Consider the following 18,266-nt stretch of genomic DNA (forward strand, 5'->3'; position numbering starts at 1 on the left):
GATGCTGCACTGGGTCAATGTTGGATACATCAGTCATTTGCAGATTTTTTTTCAATTAATTTATTTGTTCTTGAATAGGAATTTTTGCTCCACTGTCCAAGATAAGTAAACCTTTGGAAAAGCGTAAAACCAGCTCCGTAAAGAATTCTACAACCATTCGGCCCTCTCGTGGCATTGATTCATCCCGCACTTCTTCCAAGATTAACACAGGTAAAAAAAAACCTGCTTTGATTTATATTATGGGCCTCAAATCCATAGTTTTTCTAAGGATTCCAACAAGACAAGTTTTGGTTCTAAAAGAATCATCTGTGTCTGGTGGTTTGGTATTATTTACCAAACCAGATAATAACATTCAAGAAATTCCATAAGCCAGGGGACTTTAATAAACTAACAAATGTTTACATTTTTGTGTGTGGGTACAAATCCTGTCAAAAAGAGTGGGCTTAGTTTGAATTTTAGGTAAAGGCTCCAACGTGGACATGGTTATGGTATTGAAGAATTGCACTTACAGAAAACAAATTCTAAAAAGAACATAAAAACCCTTAAGCGATAAAAAGAACCAAACAAAAATCCATTGTCTGCTGCAAATGAGATGGAACTACATTAAATAAGGAAACATTTTTATTTTGGAGCAGTAAAAGTATGATAAGTATATGATAGCTTAGTATTTTGGTTCAGTTTTAGTTTAATGTTTTTCATCCATTTTTCCAGTTTGAAAGTAGTTTAAACTGCCTAAATATGAAAGTTTCAAATCAAAGCAAAACAACTTTAACTATAAGAAAACTTTATTAAGAGACAAATCATCATTAGTTTGACTGAAAAAAAAACTATTGTGTAAAGTCAGTTGTGTTAAAAAAACAAACACTTAAACTGAGAATCTTTTGGTTGTAAGGAGAAGAAAGTAGATAAAGAAATGTCCAAATAGTTCCACTTTGAACTGGATAGTTGCTTCTTAAAACGGTTTGTGTAAGAAGGTCAGATCTGCTACCAGGTCTGATTTAGTGGTTGGAACCTGCAATAAAATGATTTAATTAAACTAAAAATATGACATGCAGGGAAGCAATAGAGCCTAAAAAATTCAAAGGTCTTAAATTTAATTGAACTAAAATAAGACTTTGCCAAAAAACATTTAACTTGATGCAATGCGGATCACTGTGATCGAATTGCATGTGTAGAGCAAAAAACAGCAGACTCCGACTGTTTCATTTTCTTTGTACATATGATCCTAAACTAGATTTTAAATGTCCTTAAAACTTCTTAAAAAGGCCTTAAACATCCTTAAATTTAGTTTCTTTTAATCAGTAGACACCCTGGCATTATTCGAGGCTGTAGGTGTCATTAGTTCAACATTAAAAATGAGGTTACATGTATTGATCGTATAAAAGAACCAGAGTGAGCAAATGTGATTGATCAGGTAATAAGATAATCAGATAATCAGTTAATCAGATCTAGAATAGTTTTTCTGACTAATAGAATGATTGCGTAATAGCTGTTTATTCTCAATAGATGTTTATGCGATTTTGGCTGCTTGGAACCATTTGGAACGCCAGGGGGGAGGGGTCACCCAGTCCAGTTCTCATGTACAGTCAATGGTTACATCCTTGAAGTTTTAGCTAGTCTGTGGTTCATTGGCACAAAGTGATAAAATAAGAACATTCCCATAAGTTGAGTTATTGCTAAAAACCTCCATGGACTGGTGGACAAGCAGCTGGCTTATATTTGATCCTATATTTCCCATTTGTGTGTCTGTCAGTTCTGAAAGTTTTCATTCTGATGGTGAATCAATAAGAAGGATCTCTATATTTAGACCCTTAGCCTGTATTGTAATTTTAAAAAGTGAGTGTACCACACCATTGCAGGCCAGGATTTTGTACATATTTGCTCTGATGTTAATCCTCCTTGATTCTGAACCACAGGACCACACATTTATTTTACCACTGACATAATATGCTCTCTTGCTGCACTAGACCTGAGCTCATTTCCTGAACTTGTAGTAAATTGTATCTAGGCCTCATTTAGAAGAGAACACAAACCCAATTTTGATATGATTTGGAGATTTTCTCCCCTCTGCGGGTTCACAGCACCATTGTGGTGTTTGTGTTTGTGTAGAAGTCTGATTGATCTATGTGTGACTGGAATACCAGACCTCAGAGAGGCCAGCAGAATGCATTATTGATAGGCCAATTAAGCAGGGTTTAATAAAAGACTGAGTGGCCGGGCAGTCATTAATCACAAGGTGTGAGTGATTACTTACATTCGGCATACATCGCATTCAAGCTCCATATGTGTCTGCTTCTGTGCGCAAATCAAACTAAACAAATTTATAATCACCAGGCTTTTCTCTGCCACCTACATTCAAAACTTTCAAAGCCACCTGCCTCCTACTGTCCCATTGGATCAGTGTTTGAGGTGGCTCATTCATGTATATCCGTGGACTGGAGAGGTTGTGGAACTCACTAACTAAAAGAGACAGACACAGCAGAATGCTGGTTCCTAATAGGGGGACCTGTAGAGCAGTGGCTTGAAAGGGTGGAAAGACCAAAGCCAGCATCAGAAAGTGCTGAGGTTTGGTTCATACAGGCAGACTGTGTGCCACCTGCAGGGAAAGTTGGCGTGTGGAGGAGATGGATGTATCCTGGAAAACACTGGCAGCTAAAGGTCAAGTGACAAGAGCTGTTTACTATTCTGAGATCGAATGAGTCGGCGGTCCAGTGAAGGCCCAGTGTCTGAGAGGTCAGCACTTTGCAGCAAATGCAATAGAAATTAGAATGAATATTTGGCTGATGTTACATTCCATCTTTGTCTGAGCTGAAAACAGTCAGCTCTTTTTCAACAACCTCTCATGATATTCTAACTGGAACATGGAGAAGGGTTTCTCAGTTTAGTTGGGTGGATTTCTTACCAAGATCTTATATTTTGGAATGGAACAGTCTTCTCCAGCAGATTGTAATGATTATGAATGAATTTAAAAAATATTTTTACCTGATAGATTTGGTAAGCCTTACGCACAACTGCCTTTACAGGTGGATAGGGGCTGTCTGCGGGTGAAAACAGGTGGCCCACATGAGGTCAAAGTTGTAGATCGCTCTGTGAACCTGTAGAGCAAAAATGTTCATAGACATTTTTCTACGGGCATGCTGCTGGCGACAGGTTGTAGCAAGCCCTTTTACAACACAGAAGAGTAAGAGTGGAATATGTATGAGGCAAGTGGATTGTTCAGTTTTTTCATTTTTTTTTCAACCTCACTCAAATCTTGTGCAAGGTGCCTGTTAGTGGTGCACAGTGATGGGTGTGCAGCCAAACTGTCAAAAATGTGTAGATTAAATAATCAGAGCGTAGTGTGCAGGAATCCTACAGGTGTCCTATGGGAAGTTATGAATCAAGTGTACACTTCATACATTCACATAAAGTCAGCAAGGAGCTAGTACTCAGACCTTAATAATGAATAGAGTATGGTGTATTGCGTACGTCATACGTGCGTGCAACTTACATTAACTTTACATTTTTTCTCAACTCAAATCCTGGGATCAGTTCATCTAGAGTTTTTAAAGGAAAGAGTTGCTAAAAATACAAATGTTTTTTGGTTTTTATTTCAAACAATTTAAGCATCTAGAACATATGAATTTACCATTTCTTGAGTGATGTTAGAGGTAAAACCTTTTCTAGAAAAAGGGGCAAAAGATTTCAGTCATTAAACGTATTTTGAGAGACCAGATACGGACTGTTACTGTTATATGAGTTAAGGGCTATATAGACTTTATCAGAATTATAATCCTTCCAACCCAGAATTGATTAAAACAAAAACAGAGCTGCCATATAATCCAGATTAAGGATTAGAACTGTGACTAAATCATGCAAAGGTTGATTAGCTGTTTTAGTTTGTATTTGAATCTTTAATTGATCTTAAAGCAGTGTGGCACAAATGTATTCAATTAACCCCAAAGATCTGGATACTTAATGAACCTGTGAAGGACCATCTCTAATTACAGCTTGAGGTAAAATAGTTCAGCATCTTTTATCTCACACTGTGATGGGTTAATTTGATTGTGTGATCTCTGTAACTCAGCTGTTTGCATTTCTAAAAGAATAAGACATAAATGTTGCAGGCCTGTCATAATGTTTCTGTCATAATCAAAAGGGGGTAGGATGGTACTGACATACCGTATTTACTCAGCTGAATGAAAAAATTCAGACTGGAATCAAAGTATTTAGATGCATCAGCCCGTTGATTTTTTTTTTTTATATCTTTGAAAGGAATCCTCTCCCGCTCATCTTCATCCTCCTCTCTGGATTCTCGCCGTGGACCAGATGCTCGACCTCGTCCGTTGCCAAGACGACGCATTTCTACCAGGCAGCGAAAGGACGCTACTTCACAGAATCCTAGGACAGCATCAACAACGGCTCTTCGCTCTTCTCGCACAACAAGCACCACAACTGCAGGTCCAGTCACTGCAAACCACCTCAGAACATTCTCTTCAAAGACTGCATGGAATCAAACACACCTGATCAGCTTGTAAAGTTGTGTGTTTTTTCTATCTATGTTCCAGGTTTTAGAAGTCGAACTCCCTCTGGCAGCAGCTCCCTGTGTGACGGCTCTGAGTTGCGACTGGGGGAGAGGGTGCTGGTGGTGGGACAGAGAACAGGAGTTGTTCAGTTCTGTGGAAAAACCAGCTTTGCTCCAGGTCAGATTTTAAAATATTTCAACTCTGCTTAAGGGCTTTATCAAACAAACCCATCCACCCTTTTTCTTAACCCGCTGTATCCCTCTCAGGATCACTGGGTTGGCCGAGCCTTTCCCAGCTACTGTTGGACGTAGTCAGGTGTTCACTCTAAACAGGTCACCAATCTGATGAAGTGCACACAATCAGCCCCACATTCACTCACACATGCACACCTAGGAACACTTTAGCCTATGAACCATGTTTTTGGACTGTTTGAGTTACCTGGAGTGACCGGAGAAAACCCACCCATGCATGAGGAGAACATGCAAACTCCACACAGAAACAGTCCAGTCAGGTTTTTGACCAGGACCTTCCCACTGTGGGGCGAGAGCGCTAACCACTGTGCCACTGTGCAGTAGTTAGTAAGAGTACAGCTTTGTGCTGTTAATAGAAACAAAATACAAAAATCCTTTCTGTATAAAGAATAACAGAGTGTGATAGTGCAGAGAGTCAAAGATTCTTCTCTGTTAAAAAATAATAAATAATGAACATGACAGAACCATTTAGTCAGTCTAGAGGAAAATATTTGGAAAAATCTGTAAAGTGTCTCTTTAAAAGAAACTGATGTATGGATTGGATGAAAAAGCATCAATTTCTATAACAGAAACAATAGATTGGATTATTGTGGGCTTTTGCAGAAACTCAAAGCCCTTACAATGTGTCCATTATTCATTCACTCTTCATTCATACTTGGGGGTAGACAGACAGAGGCGTGGCTACCAGTATGCAACTACCTCCCCTCAGGCCATCACCGGGACATTCATACACCAGTGGAGCCACACTGGGGGCAGGGAGGATGACGTGTCTTGCCAAATGACACAACAACACTTGGCCTGGGTGAGCGGGGATAGAACTGCCTACCCTTCGATCATTGGCCAACCTGCTCCACACCCTGAGCCACCGTCGAACAAAATATATGACATGTAGTTTCTTTTTTAGTTCTAAAGCCATAGTAGAATATATACCGCTACCCGATCTGTAGCGGTTACCCAATCGGTACCCTGTATGCGCAACATGCGTCTATTTCTGTTAAAGCATTTTACGGCACTTACCAGTCAGAGTATCTCTTGGGATGTTAACAATGACAATTACCTCTTAAACTATTTACAATAATGAAAATGTTTATTTAAAAATGAAAAGAAGAACGAACAGGACTGCACAACCCTGGACATGGATCTGTGCATGTCCAAAATCCAACCGCACAGCTGGGTCTACCCTATCTGTGATCAAGCGGGACTTTACAAATTAAAAATTACAATGATGGAGAAGGCAAGATCCATCCCATCCACCCATTGGGAAGTGACTGCGGAATTCCTTACAAAACTTTGCTGGTTCTCTTGTAAGGACTGCCAGACTTAATTGACTATTCTCTGCAGCGTTCTGACAGATCAAAACCCTGCAGCCACAGCAAGCTCAGAAACAGGGGTCTTCAGGAGATGACTGAGCTTAACGCAGCCAAACTCCCTCAGTATACGGTTGCAGGATGGTAGAGGGAGGGAGGGATAGCATTTTGAATTTTACAGTCCTTTAATGACTGACATTAAAACAAGCAGACACTATACACTAAAGTAAAAACAAAAAGAATACTCTATTGAAAAAGAAAAAGAAAAACATCAACTGGTGTACAGCATGTGAACCAGTTGGCAATCCAAATTGACACAAAAGGCTATCGTCATCCCCAGTAGTACACAGAATAACCTCCAGAGCCCACATGCTTTTAAACTTTTGAAGGTCACCGATCAACTTAAAATAAGCAAATTCAACATTCACACGACTTTTCAGTAGAGACAAGAAACATCCACACAACCAATAGAGAGTAAACAATTCTTTCTCGTTAACCAAATTGCGAGTTTAGCCATTGGAAAACTAAAATTAAGAGATTTGTCTACATGTTTCCTACAGAAAGTATACTTGGGACCAAAAACAAACAATGTGAAAAAAGAACACCTCCCCTAACCTGTGACACCAGTTTTCCAATGCTGCAAACAAACCCCCTAATGTGTTACACTGAATCACCAAGTGTGCAAGAGCTTCAGATGCCCCACATAAATCACACTTGTCTGATTGAGTTGGAACAAAGTGTGCTTTGTATCTGTTTGTAGCTATGGCACTATGTACAATTCCCCATAGGAGATCAGCTGGGCATTTCTGAACAGGCGACTTGTACAGAGAGCTCCAGCGTCCTTTTGGAGTATGGCGCGTATCAAAAACCTCAGTCCACTTAGAAGCGTCCATATCCTTCAAATGTTGAACTTTCACACACATGGTATACAGTGTCTTCTTTGCCATGGTCTCGAATACCCCATCCCCTGCACATCTCAGTCTTCTGCACCAAGTTGACGAAGGCCGCGCAAAAGGTCAGTATTACTCTCTGGGCAATAGTCCTCAGCAGAAAATAGATAGATAGATAGATAGATAGATAGATAGATAGATAGATAGATAGATAGATAGATAGATAGATAGATAGATAGATAGATAGATAGATAGATAGATAGATAGATAGATAGATAGATAGATAGATAGATGACTTTATTAATCCCACAATGGGGAAATTTCATTTATCTGTGGCAGCAACACGACATTCAGAAATAATCTATATAATATAACATCAATAAAGGACATCACAAATTACATTTATATTAGATAATTAAAAATATTACTAAAATTATTATGAAAAATTATTATCAAAAATGAGATTCTTATTAAATAAAGAAATAAATATTAAATAAATACAGCTGCAAAAGTGTAAAAAAACATGCGGTCTGCAAAACATGTAAACTGTAAAAAAACATTACAAATTTTTTCAAAATACAGAAATAACTAATGAAGTTCACACCAAGAACAAAAACAAACAACTGTTCAGGAACAAAAAACAATTTAAAATTGAAAAACAACAAAAACTACAACAAAAGTAAATGAATCAATGACTAAACAGAAAAACACCCCTGGGACCGTGGAGTGTCACTTTGACACGGTGTTGTACAGTCTGATGGCTGTGGGGAGGAATGACCTGCGGTAGCGCTCCTTCTTACACTGAGGGTGCAACAGTCTTGTGCTGAAGGAGCTGGTCAGCGCCTCTACAGTTTGGTGCAGGGGGTGGGAGGGGTTATCCATGATGGATGTCAGCTTAGCTAACATCCTCCTGTCCGCCACCTCCTCGATGGACTCAAGTGTGCAGCCCAGGACAGAGCCGGCCCTCCTAACCAGTTTGTTAAGCCTCCTCATGTCTCTGCCTGCACTGCCCCCCGCCCAGCACACAATTCCATAAAGGACCACTGAGGCCACCACAGAGTCGTAAAAGGTCCTCAGCAGCTGTCTGCACACGCCAAAGGACCTCAGTCTCCTCAGCAGGTGAAGGCGACTCTGGCCCCTCCTGTACAGAGCATCCGTGTTGTTGGACCAGTCCAGTCTGTTGTTCAGGTGAACACCCAGATATTTAAATGTGTCCACGACCTCAATGTCTGAACCCTGGATGTTCACCGGTGACTGTGATGGTGAGGACCTCTTGAAGTCCAGTATCAGCTCCTTTGTCTTGCTGGTGTTAAGCAGCAGGTGGTTAACTTCACACCAGCTAACAAAGTCAGTGATGACCCCCCTGTACTCCTGCTCATCCCCCCCTGATACACAGCCCACAATGGCACTGTCATCTGAGAACTTCTGCAGATGACAGTGGTGGGAGTTGTAGGTGAAGTCTGATGTGTACAGGGTAAACAGGAATGGGGAGAGCACAGTCCCTTGAGGTGCCCCCGTGCTGCAGACCACCACATCAGACACACAGTCACGCAGCCTCATAAACTGTGGCCTGTCTGTGAGGTAGTTGATGGTCCAAGCAACCAGATGTTGGTCCACACCTGCAACCTCCAGCTTCCTCCTCAGCAGTGATGGCTGAATTGTGTTGAAAGCACTGGAGAAATCAAAAAACATGACTCTCACAGTGCTCCCAGGGGCCTCCAGGTGAGACAGGGCCCGATGCTGCAGGTAGATGATGGCGTCATCCACCCCGATGCCTGGTCGATATGCAAACTGCAGCGGGTCCAGTGCTGAGCTCACCTGAGTGCGGAGATGGCTGAGGATGATCCTCTCCATAGCCTTCATCAGGTGGGAAGTCAAGGCGACAGGTCTGAAGTGGTTCGGTTCTGTAGGACGAGGTACCTTTGGAACCGGAACCAGGCAGGAAGTCCTCCAGAGGACTGGTGCCTTCTCCAGTCTGAGGCTCATATTAAATATGAACAGCCCCCCCTCACAGAGCTGGTCTGCACACTCCCTGAGGAGCCTGGAGGTGATGCTGTCAGGGCCTGTTGCCTTCCTGGCCTTTGTTCTCCTTAACTCCATCCTAACCTGATTCAGGGTGAGGCAGAGGGGGGTTGGAGGATGGGTGGGCGGTGGCTGGTCTGGTGCTGTGAGTCGTTGGGGGGGTCCCTTTGCTTCTGTTGGAAGAAGGGGAGAGTGGACTGTTTGGTGCTGAGGTGGTAACAGCTGCAGCTGGGAGGAGACGCCTGAGCTGGAAAGGTGTGAAGAGGGGGCCGAGTGGGTGGAGACTGGGGGCTGGGCAGAATCAAATCTGTTAAAGAACAGGTTCAGTTCATTTGCCCAGGCTTGGTCACCTGTGACCTGGCGACCATTTCCAGCCTCAGCATGTCCTGAGATGTGTTTTAGACCCCTCCACACATCACGGATGTTGTTCTGTTCCAAGCGCTGCTCCAGCTTCTTCCTGTAGCAGTCCTTGCACTTCCTGATCTTATATTTCAGGTCCCTCTGTACTCTGCGTAGCTCCGCCTTGTCCCCAGAGAGAAAAGCCCTCTTCTTCTCATTTAGGAGGGTCTTCAGCTCAGGAGTGACCCAGGGCTTGTTGTTGGAAAAACACTGCACTGATTTTGTTTGCACTGTGTTTTCCCCACAAAAATTGACATAGTCCGTGATGCAGTCAGTGAGACTGTCAATGTCCTCCCCGTGTGGACTGCAGAGAACGTCCCAGTCTGTGGTGCTAAAACAGTCCCTTAGTCGCTCTGTTACCTCCTCAGTCCAGATCTTCACCGTTTTAATCTGTGGTTTCTGCTGTTTCACCACTGGAGTGTACGCAGAGGAGAGATGGACCAGGTTGTGATCAGAGCGTCCTAAAGGGGGGAGGGGGGCAGAAGCATATGCATTCTTGATGTTAGCATAGAAAAGGTCCAGAGTTTTTCTGTCCCTCGTATGACAGTTCACATACTGGGTGAAGTTGGACAGGGTGGCGGAGAGGGGGGTGCATGCATGGTTAAAGTCCCCAGAAATCAGGATCAGGGCCTGTGGGTGTTGTGTCTGCAGCTGGGACACGGTGCTGTGCACGCGCTCACAAGCGACAGCAGCGTCAGCCGACGGAGGGACGTACACAGTCACCACCAGCACATGGGAGAACTCCCGTGGAAGGTAGTACGGCCGAACGCTGACTGCCACCAGTTCAATGTCCTTGCTGCAGTGCTGTTCTTTCACAGTGATGTGGTTTGGGTTACACCATCTGTCATTCACGAACACCGCCAGACCACCGCCTTTCTTCTTTGCGCTCTGCGCCGCGCTCCTGTCCGCCCGCACCAGCGTGAATCCAGTAACTGAGACCACGGAGTTTGTCATGTCCTGGTTGAGCCACGTCTCAGTGAAACACAGCAGGCTGCTCTCACGGTACACCCGCTGCAGACGCATGAGCGCTGTTAACTCGTCCAGCTTGTTAGAGAGAGCGCGGACGTTTCCCATAGTAACGGATGGTAAACATGGCTTGTACCTCCGTCTTCTCTCCCGGCGTTTAACTCCAGCTCTGCAGCCTCGTCGTTTCCTCCGTATTTCAGCTGGAACATCTGGCTTTCCAGCGAGGAGAATCTCAACTCGTCCAAGAGCTAACAGCTGATCTCGAGTGTAAACAATGGAGCTGCATCCTAACGGATCCCCCGAGGCCGGTTCAAAAAGTTGAGAAAGAAAACAAAAAGCAAAAGTAATGATGTTCCTGTCCTTTGTCGCAGAACTTTCGTAATAGTTGTTGAAAAATACAAAAAACACAAATAAGTTGGAAGAAAATATTTAAAAACGCAAAGTAAGGAACACAAAAAGGTAGAGCTGCCCAGATAAGCTGCCACACACGCGGCGCCATGGTAACCAAAAATAGGTTGATGTAAAAAAAATCCAAGACACAGTTGCGCATATCACTGCGATAGAAAGAAAGAGAGAGAAGAAGAAAGGGAAAGAAAGAGAAAGTGGGATATTCTGATCCTTCTGATGTTTTTTTTTTATTTAATATTGTTTTTTTTTACTGCAGCAAGAGTCGGCTACCAGTTAGCCTACCTTAGCTCTGAGTCAGCTTAGCTGTTTTTGTTTTGTCATCTTATCATCGACCAATTTTGATAGACATCAAACTTTTTTTTTTTTTTTACACCTGATGAGAAGAGTGGCAAGTCTGCCTCTCCTTTCTGGGCTGTTTTCCACCACTTCTGGGTCTAAAACTATCTTCTGGTGGATTGTTCACAAAATCAGCTGCTTTTGCCTGGCAACCACAAAATGCCATTTTAAACAGAGCTATAGCTATCAGGATCATTTATCCATTATTAGATCAAGAACATTCTAAAAAGAAAATTTATTTTAATCTATTGTAATTTAATAAGTAAACCTAAACACACATGCGCATTATGACAGTCGATGTTTCGGGATGCAACGTGATCCTGTGAAGTATTTTTGATGGTGAGTTAACGAGAGAAAATTTGCATTCAAGACAAATAAAAGTCTTATTCAAAATAAAGACATATCGTATTCAAAACACACATGTTAAATGTAAAACTAATGGTTGTATTCATAGTTTTCTACATGGTTGTGCACAGAGTATTATTTTTTTGTGTACAACTTTGTCTTAATAAATATGTTTCTTATTGACAGATTCCTTACCCCATGTAAAAAAAAAATTGAACACAATCTTATTAAAATCATAGAACATATTGACATATTTTAATCCAGTTTATCACAACACCAAGACATAAGAATAGACAAGTGATAGTTTCCTTTAATCTTTAAATTGGATCACTTTGATGACTTGGATAGAGCAGAAGAGAAAGAGAGAATACAATCTAAGGAGTTGTAAATGAAACATGAGAAGGTAACATTGCGGAGGAATTGAACAATTACTTTGGACTTTGTTTCTTTCAACTAAACCTTTTCTTCATTATCTGGACAGAAACAAGTTAAGCTTGAACTTTACCTCTGAAATAATGCTTTGTTTATTTTCTCGTGACGATCACTTTCCTCATAGAGGAAAGAGTTAGAGCAGGGAGTGGGTGGTGCTCAGGCTGGTGCTGTTGCCATGACAACGCAATGCACCGTGTTTTAAATAGTCCACTTTTTGTAAAAAGAGAAAAAAAAGAGATTTATACTTAGACATATAACAAATACTTAAGTTCTAATAAATGATTTAATATTTCTTTTTTTGTAAATGACCATGGTATCAGAGGGATAATACCCTTCCAGGTGTGCATTATGTAAGGCTTAATGGCCGATGAAGTGCGCCGGCATTACCAAGACACGTCCAATTTCGTCCGCTTCCTCTCCTCCACTACCCTCCGTCCTCCCTGTAACACCAGACCAGACAGCCTCCCCGGATCTGCGAACTCGACTGGTTCTGCTCCGCGCCAAGGCATCACGAACGTCGAGTTTGCCCTCATCAACATCCGCTCTCTCTTTAACAAGGGTCAGCTGATTCTGGATTTAATTTGGGATCATAGTTTGACTTTTTCTTTGTTACAGAAACTTGGCAGCAACAAAATGACTTTTCCTCACTTAATGACTCCACCCCTCCTGGCTTTGTTTACCTCTGTAAACCTTGTTGCTATGAGCGTGGAGGCTGTCTCGTTGTTGTCGTATGTTGCAAGAAGTGGAAACTCTTCCCGGTTCCGCTTCCCTCATTCAGCTCCATTGAGTGCACTGCCTTCATGCTTCCTGGACCCACACCAACTGCAATAGCAGTGGTTTACCGCCCTCGAAAGCCGAACAGTGACTTTCTGGATCAATTTGGAACTCTGCTCATTCATCTGTCATCTCTCTTTCCTAATGTTATGGTTATGGGTGATTTTAACATGCATATTGATAACAGCCACCTTTCCCTCACCAGAGACTTCTGCTCATGCCTCTACAGTCTTGGCTTCAATCAATATGTTCAACCCCTTACCCACGCTAAGGGACACACTCTGGACACCTCCTGGGGAGTGGGAGTGCTTCCAGACTCCAGTTGGCTCATCCGTGCTCCAGTTCCTGACCGTTTACCTCGCCTTTGCTCCTGCTCCTACACCTGGCTGTGGATCCTGCCTCTGGCTCATCTCTGGCTCGTCTCTGCTCTGTGCCTGACCGAGTACCTCGTCTCTGCTCCTGCTCCTACACCTGGCTGTGGTTCCTGTCTCCGGCTCGACTCGCGCCTTTGACTGTCCCGATAACCACGGCTGGATGAAGCTCGTCTGCTGGACTTTTATATATGTAGTTGTAGATTTAGATAAGTTAATTCTTCTCTAAGATTTCTGGTAAATCGCCTGTCCGTCCTGGGGGAGGATCCCTCCTTCATGTGGGCACCCCTGAGGTTTCTTCGTTTTTTCCGGAATCCGGTTTTTTTGGGAGTTTTTCCTTACCGCGAAGGGGGGTCTAAGGGCAGGGATGCCAGTATAGCTTAGTCAGTTTGTTAGTTCATTTTAGTATTTTTCTATTGAACTCTTTGTATTCGTGATCCTTTTGATTTCATGTTTTACTTCGAAGCCCATCGAGACGACTGTTGTTGTGATTTTGGGCTATACAAATAAAATTGAATTGAATTGAATTGAATTGAATTGAATTGAATTGAATTGAATTGAATTGAATTGAATTGAATTGGACCTGGTCTGCTGCTCTGGGTTAACCCCCACTAACTATTCCACAGATGAATTTGATCACCTTCTTGTTTCTTTTAACATCCCCCTCTCTTAATCTGAAATTAAACCCTCTCGCCTCATCTCCTTCCCAAACATTAAGAATGTAAATGTGGAGATGTTTTCCTCTGATACAGAGTGCATTCCTTTCCCGAACTCGTCCAACCCTGATGAACTGGTTTCTTTTTATAATAACAGCCTTTCAGATGTTCTTAACATTTTTGATCCTGTCAAAACCCGGTCTGTTTCATTTACTAAATCTTCTGCCTGGTTCACTCCAGAACTCCATAAAATGAAAGCCAAATGCCGCCAGTTTGAACTGCTTTTCAAAAGAACTGATACTCTCATTCATAAGGAAACTTACAAAGAACATATTTTACATTACAATGACTTATTTTTAAACACTAAAAAAAATTATTTTACTGAACTGATTGATGCTAATAAGGGAAATTCTAAAATTCTTTTTTCTTTAATGAATAGCATCTTTCAACCCCGTGACTGTTTTCCTCCTCATTTCTATTCTATAAAATTCAAGATATCCATCAGGATCCCCATTCCTCCACCTCTCCTCCCATCCCTTCTGACTCTTTTTCTGTTTCTCTGATATTTTCTTCTTTTCTGCTCCCTGATCCCAGTGAAATTTCCCGCCTCATCCATAAGTCCTAACCATCGACATGTCTGCTAGATCCCCTCCCAACATCCCTGGTTAAATCCTGCCTCCCTTCTCTCCTTTCCCTTCATTTCTGCTGTCATCCACTCCTCATTGACATCCAGTATCGTCCCCTCACTCCTCAAGACCGCTGCTGTCAAACCCATCCCAAAAAACCTCGGCTCAGACCCCAATTCCTTTTATAATCTCCGTCCTATTTCTAACCTCCCCTTGATTTCCAAAATACTCGCACACAAAAAAATTTGCTTCCCAACTCCACAACTTTCTGGTTTTTGCCCCCTTCATAGCACTGAAACTGCCCTAATAAAAATCACTAATGACCTTCTCCTAGCAGCTGGTTCTGGACTCATCTCCATCCTCATCCTACTTGACTTGAGCGCAGCATTTGACACCATATCTCACTCCATTTTCCTCCACAGACTTTCAGCTCTTGGTATCAAGTCCCCACCCCCCTTGGCTGGTTTCTTTCAAAATTCACTTTATTCAACTGAATTCTTTTAAATCTCAACCGTCATTCATTTTCTCTGGTGTTCCTCAAGGTCCCCTCCTCTACATTACCTACCTACTACCCCTTGGCAATATATTTCGTAAATTCAATATTGATGTTCATTGTTTTGCAGATGACACTTGGCTCTATCTGTCCAGTAAACCCAACTCTTCTCTTCCACCTGCCCCCCTTTCCTCCTGCCTGTCTGAAATAAAATCCTGGTTCACCTTAAACGTCCTCAAACTTAACAGCAACATAACTGAATTACTCATTGTAGGTTCCATTTCACCCTTTCCAAAGTTACCAATTTGACACTTTCCATTGATTCCTCTCCAGTTTCTCCCTACCTCAGGTAAAGAGTCTGAGTGTCATCCTTGACTGTACATTATCCTTTCAGTCTCACATCAATAGCATTTCTCGGTCTCTCTACTTTCATCTACGCAATATCAATTGTCTCCGCCCTTCCCTCACCGTCCACTCCACTTCTGTTTTAGTTCATAGTCTGGTCACTTCTCGCCTTGACCACCGCAATGCACTTCTCCCTGATTGTGAAGAAACTGGATTCTCTAGAAAGGACTGTATTGTATTTGTTCGTAACCCTGTCAGTTTTTTGCACACAGAAATAATGAATAATGACTCAGAGACAAAACTTATCTTTTGTGGAGGTTTTACTTCGCACAAACACGAAGGGGACAGACAGATGCACATGGTGCATTCAAAGTCCGAACCAACGAGCTCAGAGATGGGCCTGGTATAAAAGCCCTGCATTTGCATATTCAGAAGATCGTCCGATGGACCCCGTGTGAAAATCACACCCACAGGTTACTACTGGAGAGAAGCTCCAAGGCTAAAGTGAAGATAACTCTGAGGCCTGCTCGGCAGATAACACATGCACAGAAAAAAGGGAGTATGAGAATAAACTCTGAGAACAATAGCTTGGCTGTGCTTTCTTCAAATGTAATATAATTTTGAGATGACAATACATGCTCAGTGAATTAAGTTTAAACCATTAGTGTAATAAAAGTTAAAGGCAGTTTCTAACTATTCTTCACACTGATCTTCCCAATAAAACTCTGAATAAACTTCAGTTGGTCCAGAATTCAGCTTCCCGAATCATCGCCCTAACCTCTTCCTTCCATAACATTACTCCTGTTCTCTAGCAGCTGCACTGACTTCCAATAGCTTTCTGGATTCAAATCAAACTTCTCCTCTATACGTTCAAAGCCCTCCATAACCTGGCTCCATCTTATCTTTCCAATCTCCTCCATATCAACACTCACTCTTGGTCTCTCTGGTCTTCTTTCTCCCTTCAGCTTTCCGTCCCTCCGCCCGTATGCTCACCATTGGGAGCCGTGCCTTCAGCCACTCGGTTCCCCAGCTCTGGAACTCTATCCCCCCAGACCTCCGTAACATTGACTCCTTTTCAATTTTTAAATCCAGACTCAAAATTTATGTTTGAATATGCTTTTCCGGATCACAATTCTTTATCTTCTGCTCTCTGATTTTATTGATGATTTCAACTTATTTATTGTTTTTAAAATGTTGTGATTTTATTGTGTTTTACCTTTGAACCTGTACAGTGTCCTTGGGTGTTTTGAAAGGCGCTTTTAAATAAAACGTATTATTATTATTTACAAAGTAAATAAATATTCAAGCAATGTTTAGCCCCTTATTCTTATTTTTTTTCAGTTTAGATCGCTTTTTTTCACAAAAACGTTAGCATCGTCGTTAGCACAAAAACGAGCATCACGTTGTCACGGTAACATAACAGGAGCCGGCACCGACCTGGCGCAGTGATATGGAACATTTAAGCTAGGAATTCAAACCACCAACTTTACTGCATGGAGATGACGGCACTAACCCTTTTCTTGGATGAAGCACAGATTTATTCTTACATTCTGATGTGAAGACTGCCTTGCTTCCCTCTATCATTTTATGCCCTTAAATCTTTTTGGGCATCACACCAGGACTCTATAAGAAATTTCCATGGCCTTTGTTGTTTTGTGACAGCTGCTGGTGATGGGGGTGTTATACGGCTGCTTTGAGATTCTTTGTGCTTCCACGTCGCAGAATGAATCCTCTCATTCATTTGTTGATATGTAAAAGAAATGTCTATTTTGCACTACAGTAAGACTCATGTGGCCAATAGCTAAACTCAAATCCTGTTAAACTTCTTCCTCGAATCTTACAAGAAGTCCATTTCATGCTCTGACAAGTCACTGCAGTGATGGACCTTCAGCTGGGCCAAAATCCGCTCTGAAAACATTGGGGTACTCCTGGGCAAAAGTCACTAAAACCCAAACAGAAAGCAGCTGTGTGAGTCATTGATATTAAGGCAGTCAGTCTCTCTTGGCATCAGTCATGTTTGAATAAATACTAATGCGTATCACACCACTAGGGATCCAGTTTGAAGGGCTTTTAGTCTCGGGTTCCTTTGATGGTTTAAAGTTGGTGCTGCCTGTGCAGTATTTTCACCCTAAGTGCATCAGACAAAATCAAATGCAGCGGCTCTTGCTAAAATCTTTACTTTCTGTGTGTCTGCATGTTAATTTGAAAAGTTCACAACGGTGTTTTTTCCTCTTCAGTTCATTTTGTTTATACTTGCATTAAAGTCAAGGAAGTTTGAGCTTTAGATAAAGATACTGGTAGAAGGCTGGATTTCAGCAAAAAGAAGTTTTTATAAGAAGTGAATGTCAGTTTTCTGCTAACATGTTAGATGTGATTGATATGTTCTATTCATCTCAATAGAAGTTTTGATTTATTGTCTAAACCCGTTTTGTCCCTTTCGGGGTCAGCGGGCTGCCAGAGCCTGTCCCACTTGTGGGCGAAGGCAGCGGACTTCCTGGACAGGTTGCCAGTCTGTCGCAGGGCCACAAATCACACACCCACACACACTCACATTCACACAGGGACAATTTAGAGTAATCAATTAACCTATGAAGCATGTTTTTGACGATGGGAGGAGCCGGAGTCCCAGGAGAAAGCCCACGCATGCGGGGGGCGACATGCAGACTCCACACAGAAAGGTCCCCCATTTGTGTTCTGTTTCAGGACCCCCAGCCGGGATTGGAACCGGGTGCCTTCTTGCTCTGAGGCACTGCGCCACTGTCCGGCCTCAATGGAAGCAATGAAACAGTAAAAAACTAACTGGATAAATAAATGGAATGGTACGCAAACAAATTGAGCCCAACTGTTTGTCTGCTTAGACAAAAGGTTTAGCCAAGTGTGCAAAAGAGAAAATGGGTCATTCAAGTGAGCTTTGCTTTCCAAAAGGCATCTCATGGCTGCAGAGATCCCCAGCCATCATCACCACAGTATCAGTTGACTACCGTCTTCTAGTGACAATTTGTTGGGGAACGGGAGGCAACAAAGAACACAGACACAAACAACAGCGCACAACCCCGAGGGTCATAAGATATGTTTGAGTGTCCAGCGCCGATTGCATTGCTCTGTCAAGAAAACCTGTGTTGATGTTCCGTCTGGTTCTG

General features: G+C 42.3%; 2 protein-coding genes across 6 annotated transcripts in view; one reads left to right on the top strand and one right to left on the bottom strand.

The window, feature by feature from the left end:
* LOC101171960 (CAP-Gly domain-containing linker protein 4) overlaps positions 1–18,266 on the top strand; it is a 55,642-nt gene that overhangs the window by 29,431 nt on the left and 7,945 nt on the right. For 3 of the 5 annotated variants that reach the window (XM_023951820.2, XM_078940531.1, XM_078940530.1), the window contains 3 exons: positions 79–210; positions 4,255–4,440; positions 4,548–4,682. In XM_023951820.2, coding sequence (XP_023807588.1) covers positions 79–210; positions 4,255–4,440; positions 4,548–4,682 — 453 coding nt within the window. Of the gene's footprint in view, positions 1–78; positions 211–4,254; positions 4,441–4,547; positions 4,683–16,091; positions 16,438–17,829; positions 17,946–18,266 lie in introns of those variants that run through there. The other 2 variants (XR_013653101.1, XM_078940532.1) reach the window with 2 other exon arrangements.
* On the bottom strand, positions 5,989–10,595 carry LOC144988985 (uncharacterized). Its single transcript, XM_078940529.1, has 2 exons — positions 10,477–10,595; positions 5,989–10,385 (listed from the first exon to the last, which is right to left on the bottom strand). Exon 2 carries the CDS (start codon positions 10,326–10,328, stop codon positions 7,683–7,685), a length of 2,646 nt encoding a protein of 881 aa, XP_078796655.1. The 5' UTR covers positions 10,329–10,385; positions 10,477–10,595; the 3' UTR covers positions 5,989–7,682.

Source organism: Oryzias latipes, chromosome 22 (genome assembly GCF_053564925.1).
Source record: "Oryzias latipes strain Hd-rR chromosome 22, Olatipes_Hd-rR_3.1".
NCBI classification, from domain to species: domain Eukaryota; kingdom Metazoa; phylum Chordata; class Actinopteri; order Beloniformes; family Adrianichthyidae; genus Oryzias; species Oryzias latipes.